The sequence below is a fragment of the Rhineura floridana genome, chromosome 10, assembly GCF_030035675.1.
Source record: "Rhineura floridana isolate rRhiFlo1 chromosome 10, rRhiFlo1.hap2, whole genome shotgun sequence".
Lineage (NCBI taxonomy): Eukaryota > Metazoa > Chordata > Lepidosauria > Squamata > Rhineuridae > Rhineura > Rhineura floridana.
In genome coordinates, this window is record NC_084489.1 from 89,820,225 (window position 1) to 89,834,142 (window position 13,918).

The 13,918-nt window shown below is 45.0% G+C and overlaps 1 protein-coding gene across 5 annotated transcripts in view; it reads left to right on the top strand.

The window, feature by feature from the left end:
• LOC133364921 (zinc finger protein 398-like) overlaps positions 1-13,918 on the top strand; it is a 45,395-nt gene that overhangs the window by 21,403 nt on the left and 10,074 nt on the right. For 3 of the 5 annotated variants that reach the window (XR_009758058.1, XM_061585972.1, XM_061585973.1), the window contains exon 8: positions 5,716-6,114. The exons of the other annotated variants lie outside the window; for them this stretch is intronic. Coding sequence is in view for 2 of the 3 variants with exons in the window: in XM_061585972.1 (XP_061441956.1) it covers positions 5,716-6,114 (399 nt within the window). In the remaining variant the exon portion in view is untranslated. The remainder of the gene's footprint in view (positions 1-5,715; positions 6,115-13,918) is intronic. 5 annotated transcript variants of the gene reach the window in all.

A 13,918-nucleotide genomic window follows, 5' to 3' on the forward strand; every position in this document is an offset into this window, starting at 1 on the left:
GATTTTCAAAGGCAAGGAGTTGCCTTCTGAACTGAGGCACAGTGGGTGGTTGTAGAATTTTCTCCTAAAGGGTGGATCACCCCAGGGGTGTCCTGGCCAACCCTGTTGGATTCAGATTCACTGGTTTTATTTATTTATTTATTTGATTAAATTTCTAGACCGCCCTATAGCAGAAAGCTCTCAGGGCGGTGTACAACAAATAAAATCACAAAATATGAGCAAGTGTGAAAAATATAGTACAATTATAAAAACATTAAACATGATAACAATCTGAAATAGAATTGCCATTGAGTTTATAAATTAAGATCCATATTAGGTTTAAAATATTAAATTTAAAATGTTTAAAATGCCTGGGCGAAAAGGTAGGTTTTTACCTGGCGCCGAAAAGATAACAGAGAAGGCGCCAGGCGTATCTCGTCCGGGAGGGCATTCCATAGTTCGGGGGCCACCACCGAGAAGGCCCTAGATCTAGTTGTTGATCTCCGGGCCTCTTTATGAGTTGGGACCCGGAGAAGGGCCTTCGACGTCGAGCGTAGTGAACGGGTAGGTACATAGCGAGAGAGGCGTTCCACCAGGTATTGCGGTCCGATGCCGTTTAGGGCTTTATAGGTAAGAACCAACACTTTGAATCTGGCCCGGAAACATATCGGTAGCCAGTGCAGCTGCGCCAGGACAGGTGTTATATGGTCAAATTTCTTTGTCCCAGTGAGAACTCTTTGTGTGTGCTTTTCTCCATTGTGTGTAATGTGGAATTTCAGCTTAGAGCATTTCATCAATTAGCTTACAGATTACACAGGATTCTGTGTTTCTTCGCAGCAGTACAGAGCATAACTGCTTAAGCTAAGATGTTGCAGCCACTGGATGCACCCTTCAAGACTCTTTAAGAAGACTCAGGGCAGGCTCTCTCTTGGCGTGGGGACGATGTCTCTGAATGGGACTGGGTTAGCAAGTGGGTGCTCCTATGAACAGGGTGAAGAGTGGGTCCTAACTGTGCCTATCTGCACATATGCCGGCACATCCTTTGCGATGGGGGCTGAGGCAGGTCAGGCAGATCGTCCTTGGACACTGTCTTCGGTCCAGCCTCTGATTCCTCCCCTCCCCAAGCAGAGGCAACAAGGGAGGGGGATTGACGTTTGCTCGTTGCCAAACAGTGTTTCTTCAGTTGGAACTGAAACTTAAGAGGGCAGAGCTATCACTGTCCAAAGTGTGGAAGCCTTCCCGTATTCAGCTCCCTGCCTCTGTAACCCACTGGGTCCCTTCCCTGGGTCCCAGATCTCCTCCTCCTCTTCCTGATCACTCCAGGAATGCTTCGCAGAGCCCACGCCAAGAGATGACGGTAGCCTGGCTTAGGAAAGCATGGGGCATGTTTAGCTCCTCTCCTAGACTCCTTCTCTGGGACTTGTGCCGGTGCCATCTGATGCCAGAGGTCAAGCAGGCTCTTCAAGATCCTAACATAAAGGCAGTGTGTGTGCCAGGAGGCTCCACTAAGCTGCAGCAGCCGGCAGAAATCTCAGAATGCATGAAAACTGGCTGCAGGTGGCAGAGGAGAAGCGAAGCCAACACCTAGTGGCTTTCCTAGATACCCAAGCCCAGCCCAGCTTGTCCAGTGGGTAAAGGGATCCTTGGAAGGTGTCTTGTTTCCTGCTTGTGGCATTACAACAGCTGACCCAGAATCCACTGCACCACACTGGGGGCTATTGCGGAAGAGTCACGATCACTGCTCCTGTCACAAGATGACGCTGGAGGAGGGGGACAGAATTTCCTGCTGTGGCCTGCATCCGAGATCATGAAGGGATTGACGGGAATGATTCTGACCAAGCGAACTTCAAATGAGTGCCGTTGAGGGTTCATTCTCTTGAAATGGAGGCATCTTCAGACTTCAAAATTGCTTCACATTTAATAAAGCTGTTGATGCAGCATATTCCTGTTTATTTCCCATGAAGAGGAGTTCTACTTTTTACCTACATATTTTGTTCTTGGAGGTGATGGTGGCTTGTGGCACGTGGGGAGAGGATGGTGCTAGTTGAGAGAAAGGAAAAGGTATAAAACTATTGGTAAAGAAATATTAATGTAACCTGGGAGATGGAAATTGCTTTACACCGTGCAGATCATTGGTCCATCTGGCTTGGTGCCGTCTGCACGGATCGGCAGCAGCTCTCAAGGATTTCAGGCAGGACCTTTCCCAGTCCTACCTGGAGATGCCACTGGGGGCTGAACCCCAGGCAGATGCTCTTCTGCTGAGCTGTGGCCCTTCCACAAAAGGCAACATGCTCAAGCGTGCCGTGGGAGTGGTGATAATGTTTTAGGTGGGCCTGTGGCTTACTAGCCTTTTAAAGCTGCTCACACTGAAGAAGAGGCTGGGTTCATTCCTCAACATCGTCAGTTAAAAGGATATTGAGTAGCAGAGCCGGTAAAACTTGTGCCTGAGATAGTAGGGAGCTGCTGCCAGTCAAGGTAAACAGTTCTGGGCTATATGAACCAATGATTTGATGCACTAGAAGGCAGCTTAATATGTTCATCAGCTCAGGGGGAAAGCAGTTGCCGGGATGGGGGGTGTTTAACATTTTTATTTCCTGTAGAGAAATTGCAGCATAAGGCAGCTTACTGTCTCCCTTGTTAAAGTGAACCCTTCTCCTGCCACCTAGCCTCCCCCATAGAAATAGCTAAAAGTACAAGATACCATGAAAGATTAAACCTACAGCCCCAGAAAGTATGTAAATATTGAGTACCATATATGTTAAAAACTATTTTATTTATTGTATTTGTATACCACCCCATAGCCGAAGCTCTCTGGGCAGTTTACAACAATTAAAAACATTAAAAACAAATATACACATTTAAAAACACATTTTTTAAAAAGCAATTTAAAAGCACATGCTAAAATGCCTGGGAGAAGAGAAAACTAATCTCCCTCCATCCCCCTAATCCCTCCTAGAAACTCCCTCCCCAGAAGAGATGCAGTGATGTGTAACATTAGAGATAAAGGAGACGTGTCTCCCCCCCCCAATAAAACGAAAAGAGTAAAGGAAGAGTGTTGAGCTGCATATAAGTAATGTCAGTTGTGAGCAATGTCTGTGCCAGAGTGAGCAAGGTTCTCTTGGTCTCCAGGCTCCAGATAGTTCTGTGAAGTCCTGCCAGACATGCAAGGTGGAGCAAGTCAGAGAACCGCTGATTCATCTCTGGATCTGTGCTAGCCTTCAGGCATTGCAGCAGTCTCATCCACCAGTGTTTTAGTTGCAAAAACTAAGTATTTTGATCTCTGTTAAGTCTCCATGCATGTAGGAAGTAACCTAAAAGTACATGTGTGGATTGTAGGGAGGGAGACAAACCCATCTGGTATTGTTAAAGTGGAAGGCAAAGAGGTGCTAGGCTGATACTAGGTATGAGAACCTTTATACAGGAATACCCCGCTACACAGACCTTCACTTTATGGACACTCGCGAGTACAGACATATTTGCAGTAGCACCGTTCCCCTGTTTACGTCCGCTCGCTTCGCAAGAACGGACACTTAACGGCATGACTCCACCACCCGATCAGTTTCCAACTACAAACTTTTTCTTAAAATAAGGCCTACTGTGTTTATTTTAGTTATAAATGCGTTATTGACATCAGTTATGCCCGGATATGACGATTGCAGTGCAGTATATGCATCGATAAGTGAAAAAAGGTAGTGCTTCACTTTAAGTACATTTTCGGTTTACGTACTTGCTCTGGACCCATTGCGTACGTTAATGCGGGGTATTCCTGTATACAATAGTAATTGTATTGACTTACTGTGGTAAAATTTCCTTAACGGTAGCAGCATTGACCAGCATTATTTTTTAAAGAAATCTTTTGAATTACTTTTTGTTAAATCCTTTGAAAGAGGTCCCATGATCTCTTGTGGCAGCTTGTTCCATGCCTTCATACTGTATGTGTAGACGTGTATTCTGTTGTCTCTGTGAGTGTTTGTGGCTCACACACTGGCTTGAGCTGTTGGCGGGCTCCATCTCCCTGTTGGCCTTTGTTGCCTCCTAGTTCTCTTGCTGGTGCTGTGCTGCACTCTTGCTTGTATGATTTACTCTGGTGTAGGTTGGTTTGCAGTTTGTTTCTTCTTATATTTAACACCTTCCCTAATTCTACCAATTATCAAGTTGTCCTCTGTAATGATAAAAACATTTTCCCCCCAGATATATTCTGTTTATACCTTTCAGTATTGCTTTTTAGGCTTTAAAACGGGTCACACTTCCAGTTTGGTAATACAGTAGGAGAAAGCTGCAGGCTTTGGATTTTCCCTAACCTTCTACTTTCTCTTCTGTAACACACTTCTAGAGACATGTGTGAGTAGGGTGTTGGGATAGCATTAGACTGGGATCAAGGAAGGCAACATAAGACAATGCCGAAAGTTATTTTGGGGAAGAAGTGAAGATGAGAAAATCCCTGCTGGATCAGGCTAGAGGCCCACTTTGATCTAATATCCTTTTCTCAGTGGCCAGCCAGATGCCTGTGGAAAGCAGGGCCCTTCTAGCAGCTGGTATTCAGAAGCCTCTGACAGTGGAAGTAAAACACAGCCATCGTGGCTAGTAACAGTTGATAACCTTGTTCTGCATGCATTTGCCTACTCTTTTAAAGCCATCGTTGCTTCTTGTGGGAGTGAATTCCATGCACTGCGTGAAGAAGTACTTTCATTTGTCTGTCCTGAATCTTCCAAAGTTAAGCTTCGTTGGATGACCCATGTCCTAGTATTATGAGACACAGAAAAAAATCTTTATCTGTGGATGAGGACAGGGCATTTGAGGAGATACAGAATGGCTGATTTAGGAGGGGCATAAGGCTTTGGGTGGGGTTTGTGAGGTTGCAAGCAAGGAGGGCTGGGGGTGAGATTTAAGTACTGATTTAAGTGGGAAGCTTGGGGAGCGCTCACAGACAGAATAGGCAGGATTTGGGTAAATATATTCGGGAAAGATTTTCTTCAGCTGATGGAGCAATTGAGCTTTGGAAAGAGTTGATACCTCTGAAAACAAATAATGTTACCTGCAGGGAGCTAGAACTCTCTGGCATAACAGGCCGTGATACAGATGGTCACAGACATGCATGGCTATGGAAAGGCAGAGTCTGCAAGGGCAGAGGGTGTTTCCTTTTTCTATAGTTTACAACAGTTGGATCCTGGTTGGGGGTGCTGGCCCCAGGATCAAGGTTACAGATCTGTTCCCTTCACAGACTGCTCCCCCTGCTGCTGTAATGTGTAGAAACATAAGAGTTAAGAACATAAGAAGAGCCTGCTGGATCAGGCCAGTGGCCCATCTAGTCCAGCATCCTGTTCTCACAGTGGCCAACCAGGTGCCTGGTTGAAAGACATCTCGTGGGTCATCTCATGCGTTTACTGTGGAAGGGATTCTGTGAGTGCATACATGTTGGGGTTTGGCAATCCATGTAGACTTTCTCGGACAAATTGGTGATTAGGATCCAATATAAAACCTGGGTCCCTTCCCACAGATCTGTCGGGGACAGCCATTTTTATTTTTGTGGACAGCAAATTCCTGTGTTGTATTCCCACCCTGTATCCCTTCCAAAGAGCCAGTCTGAGGTTACAGTCTGGGCTGTGATGTGCTTTAGCTGTATGAGTGGGATGGTCTCTTTGGCCAGCTCTGACATATTCAGGAAGTTCCCTCTCCCCAGTTTGGAGGGAGCAAACCGTGTTGGGGCCATAGAGTAAGAGCTTCCTCTTTGCTCAGGTCCAGCCCCCTTTCTGACTTGGGTTGATGCCGCTGGTGACATGGAGCACGTCCTGCGCGAACAACACCGATGGCGTTTTTACGAAACGATGGAGGAGATCCTGACTACCAAGCGGGAGGACAACAACAGTTACATTAACCGGGACAGATACAGGACTTTAATCGAAGAAGTCAAGGAGGCGAAAAAGCTTCGCAGCAAAAAAGGCAAGCATTATCGTCGGCTGAGGCGCTTCAATGTCCTTAACATCGGGCAGGAGGAGAAGCTGGTGGTGCCTGTGTCACCCGGACATACCGAAGTTGTGTATTTTGTTCAGTATGAGGACTTGTTTGATATTCTGCATGCAGCACATATTGCAATCGGGCACGGAGGTCGGACCAGGATGCTGAAGGAACTTAGTCGTAAGTACAAAAATGTTACTGCTGAAGCTGTAATGACTTATCTGAAGCTTTGCGAGCTGTGCCAGAAAAAGCAAGGCGGACCCAAAAAGGGCTTTGCTGCAAGGCCAGCAGCATTTCAGAGTGACACGGATCCACGTTGCCCATTTGATATAGTTTACATGTAGTATAATTGGGATGTAAACTCAGGTTCACAACAGTATATCGAGATCCCTTGAGAAAACTTTCTGCTTGGACGGCTAACAGCAAAAGACTAAGAGTGGCATATTTTGCACCATCTCCGTTCATGTGTTCTGTACTGTAGCAGTGGCAGAGAACTTGGTGCTTGGGGTGGAGTTAAGTCGTTTTGAAAAATGAATGCTTGGGGTGCAGCAATAATCCTTAATGGGGAGCCATGGAATAGTGCGATCCAAGGTTCTGTTGAACATACAAACGGAGACATTTGAAAATAAGCTTGGCATGTGGAGGGAAGATGATTGCGCATGATGAAGTCTGAAACATTTTCATTCAAACAGTGAGGAGTTCATCATATCGTTATGGCATGAAAAGATTCCTTGCAAAAGCTGTCTTTGGATGCTCAAAAATGGTCTGATCATCAAACTTGTCTTCAGATATTTATGGACTTTGAGCTTCATTAAAAATGATAGAAATTCAGGTGTGCTTCAGGGAAATGATTGTTCTGGACCTGCTGAGGATCACATACGCACACAAAATAAACAACCCACTGAAGACTGGGACTTTGGGGAAGGATTGCCATTCTGAGGCTGCTCAGGCTCTTACCATTATTAAAATACATTGTTTCAAGTGCTTTGGTGGGGGGAGGAATACATTGACTTGGAAGTTCCACCTACCCTGTTTGTGAAATAGATGAAGGTGCAAAGCAGGGCCTTCTCAGAAGCATCCCCTAGAATTATGGACTTTCTTTCCTAAGGAAGCCCTTCAAACTCCCAACATTGCAGGTGTTTGGAAGTGTAACTATCCTACTAAGTCATTTAAAGGTTTTATTTAGCTATATTTATAAATGTTCTTATGGTGTACTTTGATTTTGTAAATGAAGTATTTAATTGCTTTTTTATATTTTAATAACGATACTGTATTTTTACCCATTGTTGACTACCTTGATTCTGAAGAAAGCAGGGTAATATGTTTTTAAATATACTAATGAAGCAGAGGCTTATGGTGTTGCAGCTAGACTGCCCTATAGCAAGGCTATAACTAAATTTTAAAAAGTGACATGTTCTCCTGCTACTAGAAATCCTTGGGCTTGGCTCTGTGCCCAGGCAGGGAATTCAAGGCCTCTTCTAAAGCCCTTTGATCTTCTCCAAGGAACCTTCAGGGACCCTCCTCTGCTTGACTGCACAGTGTCACAATAGAGGACAGTGGCAGGAGTCCTGTGTAGGTAATTCCAGGTGCCAGAAGCATCAGCCCTGGAGTGGGGGCGCAAATAAATGGAACTTGTCTGCTTACAATCTTACTTTGTGCTGTGCTTAAGAGTTGTTTGTATGTCAACAACAATAAAACACCCTAAGGTCCTGAATGATCATGCACATCAGTGTAAATATTTTAGTGTAGTAAAAAGGTGTAATTTGCTATTAAATGCAGATTAGCTTTACACCTGCTCATTTTACTCATAGTGATGCCAGGTGCAATTGTTATTAAATTCATTTGTTTGAAAAATCGCTTTGCTTCATTATTCATTGCTGAGAGAACCTTCCCAGTTAATCTGAAACCAGAAAGGTTTTGGTTAAAAGACTGAAGATGAATTTGTTTATAATCATTGTTGGCTGAAATAAGACCTGAATGATTTTTTTTCATAACTCCTGCTATTCCCTTGCCTGGCCTGGTGAACGTCCGCACTATTGAAGAAGAACAAGAAGTTTGGCCAGGGATTACACTTGAAGTTTTGGAAGTAAACTTATGGATTGTGAGAATGTAAGAGCCCTGCTGGAACGTACCAAAGGCCTTTCAGTCCACCAGCCAGCAGTACTTACGGGTGTGAACAGCACAAACAACCACAAGGGCAATTGGGTTTACTGTGCATAGTTAATATGGGCCAGTAGCCCACATGACCACTGCTGTTGTGGGAAATGACAAGCTGTAGTTAGTGTCTCCCAAGCCATCCGTTGTGTACCAGTAACTGAGCCCAGAGGGCTTCCTCCGCATCCCCTCTGATGCTTCACAATACCAGAAGAAGTGTGTTGGCTCTGCCAAGTACCCTTTTTTTCAGGTTGTCAGGCCACACTTAAGAGGGGGAAACCTCTGATGCAGAAAACAGACTCACCTTTTGCCCGTGGGCCGTAGGCCTGTCCAGAAGTGCTCAGGTCCTCCATTGTTACATGCTCTTGGGCACAGTTATACGCTATTGGGGAGTCAAACCAAAACTTGCTTCCTTAGGAGAAAATGAAATGATGGTTCTGTTCTTGAACGCTCTGAGAACCTGTTCAGGTGTTGCTCCAAGTTCATAAAGTGGCTCTTGTATAGAATCTCTTGGGTCACACATCCCATGACTGAACACATGAGGAAAGACTTGGGCAACAGAGTCTTGAGTGCAGTGCTTGAAATCAACTAGTTCTTTTGAACAGCATCCCCTGAACTGGTTCAAAAATTCTCTGACCTACACCTTGAATGTCTGTTACTATAATTTCTGGGTGAACTAAAAGAGGATTAAGTTCACTTTGGAGGAGAACGTTGCACAATTTCTCATTCATCTTTTATGCTCATTGCCTCCCACCAACCCCTGAGCACTCTGCCGGGCGCTGAAACAAGGAAGGGAAATGGGGCATGTGCAGAACTACACTTGAAGTGTTATCTCCAGGGCGCCAACAAAGCAGGAGGAGGGGAATAAATTGCATCGTGAAGCAAACTGCATGGATGGATGTGGGCGGATTTGTCTTGTCCCTGTCTCGTGACTAGCACATCCACCGTTATTCAACCGTCCAGTCTGTTGGTCATCTCCATAATTGCTGATGAGCCGGTTGGCGAACAGCACAAGAGACTGCAGCTGCGAGGACAGAAGGTGGCAGCAGCAAAGACGAGAGTCAGGGAGAAGGATGTGAGTCTTGGCTCAATCAACTATTGGTGTCGGGAAGCTGGCTAGGAAGGGATGGGGGTCAGAGAGGCCACAAGGCAGCACAGATATTGGAAAAGCTAGAGGGCCTGGGAGTGGGAGGGTAGGGGTCGTGTCCCTCATACTGCCAAAATGCGCCTCGTGGTTCGGTCATGCTGCGAGCCTGGGCAGCTAGAGGACAGCACTGCCCAATCCTGCCAGACCATGTCGGTTAGAGGTGTCTGGTGGTGGCTGTTTCCCCTGCTCCTTGGGGGTGAGGTTCCTCTTTAAAGCTCTAGTGCCTGGAAGGGGTAGGAGAGAAAGAAAGATGAGGCCATGGATGCAAAGATCAAGGGGGGGGGGCTCGTTTGGCTGCCCTTAGTTGCCTTGTTCTGTTACCTGCAGTAGAGCAGATGAGTTTGGTGATTACATAATTTGCTCAGCGGTTGGGCTTGGATAGCAGAGAGGGGAGAGAGAGCCCCCTGCCAACGTAATGCTGTGCCCCCTGCCCTAACTGGGGATACGGGGTGTGAGGGAATGTGTGGGGAGACTGCTAAAATCTTAGGCGCCTGAACAACTTGTTCACCTGGAGAAGTTCTGCGGGGACAGGAGGAGGAAATCCATTCAGAGAATAAGGGGCTGATAATGGTGAGTTATCAAAGGATCGGGGGAAATGATGCCCACGGGTTGAGGAAGAAGGTATGTCTTATAGAAGCTCTTCTTGCTCTGTCTTATAGAGGTATGGAAACACCAGAATACTGACTGCAAGGTTCTCAGGGAGGAGAGTGCTGTCCAAGATTTGCTGACAAGACCATCGACCTCTGCCAAACCATTGCCGTGGCTTGGCTTTGAGAGAGCCTTTTGTTTTGTGTCACAGAAAGGCAAAAACGTCACTGTGCAGTGCAAATTTTGCTTACCACGAGTGAAAACAGTGAGTGCTGCAACGACCTCCTCATCCAACTTGAAAAGACATTTGCAGGTTAGCAATAGTCACATTTTTGGTGTGCTGTATAGTAAAGCCACCTAAGGTGGAGCCTTGACGACTGACAAGTTTTATTAAGGCGGAAGCTTGCTCTTGTGGGCCAGTAAATCCTAGAGAGTTTTCATTGTATGAAGCTCCAAAGTGAGGCTCTTTTTCTATTTCCAGAAGCAGCACCCAGAGCAGCTTAGAGCTATTGAAGCGGCAAAAAGGCAAATTGCAAAGAAGCATGGCTTTTTTGAAGCAGAAGGCGCTAGTGGTGCAATACCTTCCAAGATGCAGATAACCCTGGAGAGGTGGGGATCTGGCAAGGAGTCTGTCACCCAGAAAATTCTGGATGAAAAACTGCTTGATTTTATTGTGAATGAGGCAATGCCACTTCAGCTTGTGGACAAACAATCATTTATTGAGTTTGCTTGCCTTGGCCTGGGGAAGGAACTGTCCATTATGTGTTCTAAGACTCTGAGAGAGAGACTGGAAAACAAGTCCCGCCATATGCGAGAGGAGGTTGCAATGAAAATGACTCGCGCAGCACATGTAGCCACCACTGCAGATTGTTGGACTCATGGAAGGAGGACTTCCTTTGGGGTTACAGCGCAGTGGATCAACCCAGAGAGTCTAAAGCGTGAGTTTTGTGTACTAGCTTGCCGACGTCTGAAAGGGCACCCCTCCTACAATCTCCTAGCTAAAGCACTGCACAATATCCACGTGGAATACACAATCCACTGCAAAGTGGTGTGCACTACCACAGACAATGGCTGTAACATTGTGAAAGCCTTCAGAGTTTTCAACACAGAAAGGGAAGTGGTGGATGCTGAAGGGAGGGCTGCCGATAATGACCAGCAGGATGTGGGGGTGGAGTTTGTGGATGTCTGTAACATTCTGGACACTGGTGAAGACCAAGACAAAGAAGCAGGTGGATGTTTACCTCCATACCAAAGGTGTGCAAATCACACACTGAGCTTGGTGGCAACCCAAGATGTAGAGACAGTTCTCAACTCTAAGGACTCTCCTTTGAGGGATTTCAAAAAACACTTTAGCGCCTTATTAGATAAGTGTTCTAAGCTCTGGTCCGAACAAAACCAGTCATCAATTACTGCAGAGTACATAAAAGTACAATGTGGTGTCTTTCTCAGAGTCCCAAATAAAACAAGGTGGGATTCTACCTATGGTGCTCTAAAGCAACTAAGGGATCTACTGTCCACTATGCCACAGAAGATGGATTCCATCATGGACTTCTGCTCCTTGCAGAGGATCACAGCTCCTGAGGCCCAGGGAGTCCAGGAGTATTGTGAGATCCTGGAGCCAGTTGCCCAGTCCCTCGATACCCTTCAAAAAGAAAACAGGATGTTTATGGGTTATCTGCTCCCAACTCTGTACGCTCTAGACCATAAGTTAGAGGCGCTGGAGAAGAAACCTGTAAATTACACCTACTGTCGTCCTCTGGTGACGATGGTTCGGGAAGGAATAAGAAAAAGATTTGAGCCAATTTGGAAGGAGAAGCGGCTTTTGGTGGCAGCATGCTTGCACCCTCACTTCAAGGCGGACTGGTTGGATCTGTTCAGTGCTGAGACCAGTAGGTGTACCGTGGAAGCTTCGCTGAGAGCTGAAATTCATGGAGCAGCTGTTAAGGAGGGAGAGAGTTCTTCAGACAAAGAATGCGCTAATGACTGTGATGATGTGTTTTTTGGCATAAAGTCCTGGAGCAAGACATCAGCAGTAGGCCGTGCAGAAAATGAAGTCTCCAGGTATCTGAAGTCTCCCAGCAGGAAGCTGTCATTGCTACATGCTTTCCCACGGATTTTGAAAAGCTTCCTTGTGCACAACACAGGTCTGCCTTCAAGTGCAGCGATGGAGTGTATCTTCAGCGCCGGTGGGAATGTAATGACTGCAAACAGGCGTTCTCTGTCTGATGACATGTTTGAACATCTTGTACTTCTGAAGCAAAACAAGGGTCTAGTTTGAGGACCCCCTTGTTTAAAAGATGCACACTACTACCATTTATACTAAATATTTAAATATTTTTTTTAGTTTTCTACTTTGCAGGTCATTGGACTGTACACGTTTTCAAGCCACAACTTCCCAGCCTACTGCAGCCAGTACATAAAACTGGCAGTTTAGATTTTCTGAGCCTTTCAGTTTAATAATGATCACTGTTTGGGGGGGATGAACAATTCATATTCTACTGTGTGTGTATTTATGAGGTTTTCCTAGTCCCTTTACATGTGTTTTTTATGCTTTAGACTCTTTGGACCTTTAAGCTTAAAGATTGTTGGGAAAAATAAACAATTCACATTCTACTGTGTGTGTGTTAATGCTTCCTTAGTTTTTGTAAATATATTTTGTACTTTAGCGCAGCAACTTGTAATATTCTGAATGCTGAATGTTTATATATATATATATATATATATATATATATATATATATATATATATTGCCAGTGATGAACTTTTCTGAAATAAAAAGTTTGCTTGGAGAACCTGAACTAGTTCTTTTTTTGGACAGGATGAACGTGAACAATTTCTTTTTAAAAATGATGCTTCCAACCACTGTCTAAGTGTATAGGGAGAAAAGTCACACCTGAACAAGCCTGGAAATATCAGAAAGACTGGTCCACCGATTTCAATCATGCAAAAATATTTTTCTTAATAGGGTAGTGCCTTTTCACACTAAAGGGGTGACATTTCTGATGCTTTTGTAATAAAAGTGCAATTCGGAAGACTGCATGCTGTTGATAAATTAATTTCTTTGGACTACAGATTGTAGTTTGGACACCCTTACACATAACACAAAGCCAGAAAGTTCATTAAACTGTTCTGCGCATGAGCTGCACACATCCTGCACTGCTTCATCTTTCTGCCAGCAAGGAGGGAAACTACAAAGTGGCTGGCTCAGTGTTATCTTTATCCTAGGATCATGGTGGTTTCACCCAAACAAATCACAGGGGCTAGCCAACTTGAAGCTATGGTTTGTTGTTGGCATAGTGATTTACAGTTTGGATGTCACTCTAAACCAGACACTATATGGCTTGTTACCCTGCGGGCAGAAGGATGAGGCATGGCTAGTAGCCACTACGGCTATGTTCTATCTTCACTGCTGGAGGCAGTATGCTTCTGAACCCCAATTGCTGGGACCTACAAGTGGGGGCAGTGCTGTTGCGGTCAGGTCCTGTTGGCAGATTTCTATTTGGGGCATGTGGTTGGCCAATGGAAGAACAGGGTGCTGGAGTAGATGGGCTTCCACTGGCCTGATCCAGCTATAGGGCTCTTCTTATGCCCTTATAGATCAAAGTGGGCGATGCCTGCAGCTCACATGCAGCATGGCTTAATAAACCGTACTTTCTGTCTTAGGTTTACATGCAAAGATGACTGTTGTCTTTTTCTTTGTGACACAGAGAACCGTAAATGAGAACTTTGACATCTGTTTCTTTAGAGAGATTGCTTCAGCTTTTCGGTCAGCGTTCATTTACAGTATCATCATTAATTGTGGCAATGAGTGCATTGCATATTTTGAGCAACTGAGTGAACACAACTTTTACAACCACCATTTTTGTAAGTTACCTTGTTGAGCTTTCTTGCCTCTCACCCATTTTCAGATTTTTTTAACAGCATCCAAACAATAACTTGATTCTGAGAAAAATTTGAAAAGTATTTGTTCATCCCTTTGTCCCAATACATTCCAGGATAGCACAGAATAGATATAAAACGTGTTCAGAGTAAAAATATAATTCTGTAACATACTAAGGGTAATTTACAGACTGACAGGGAACAAAGACTTAAGAT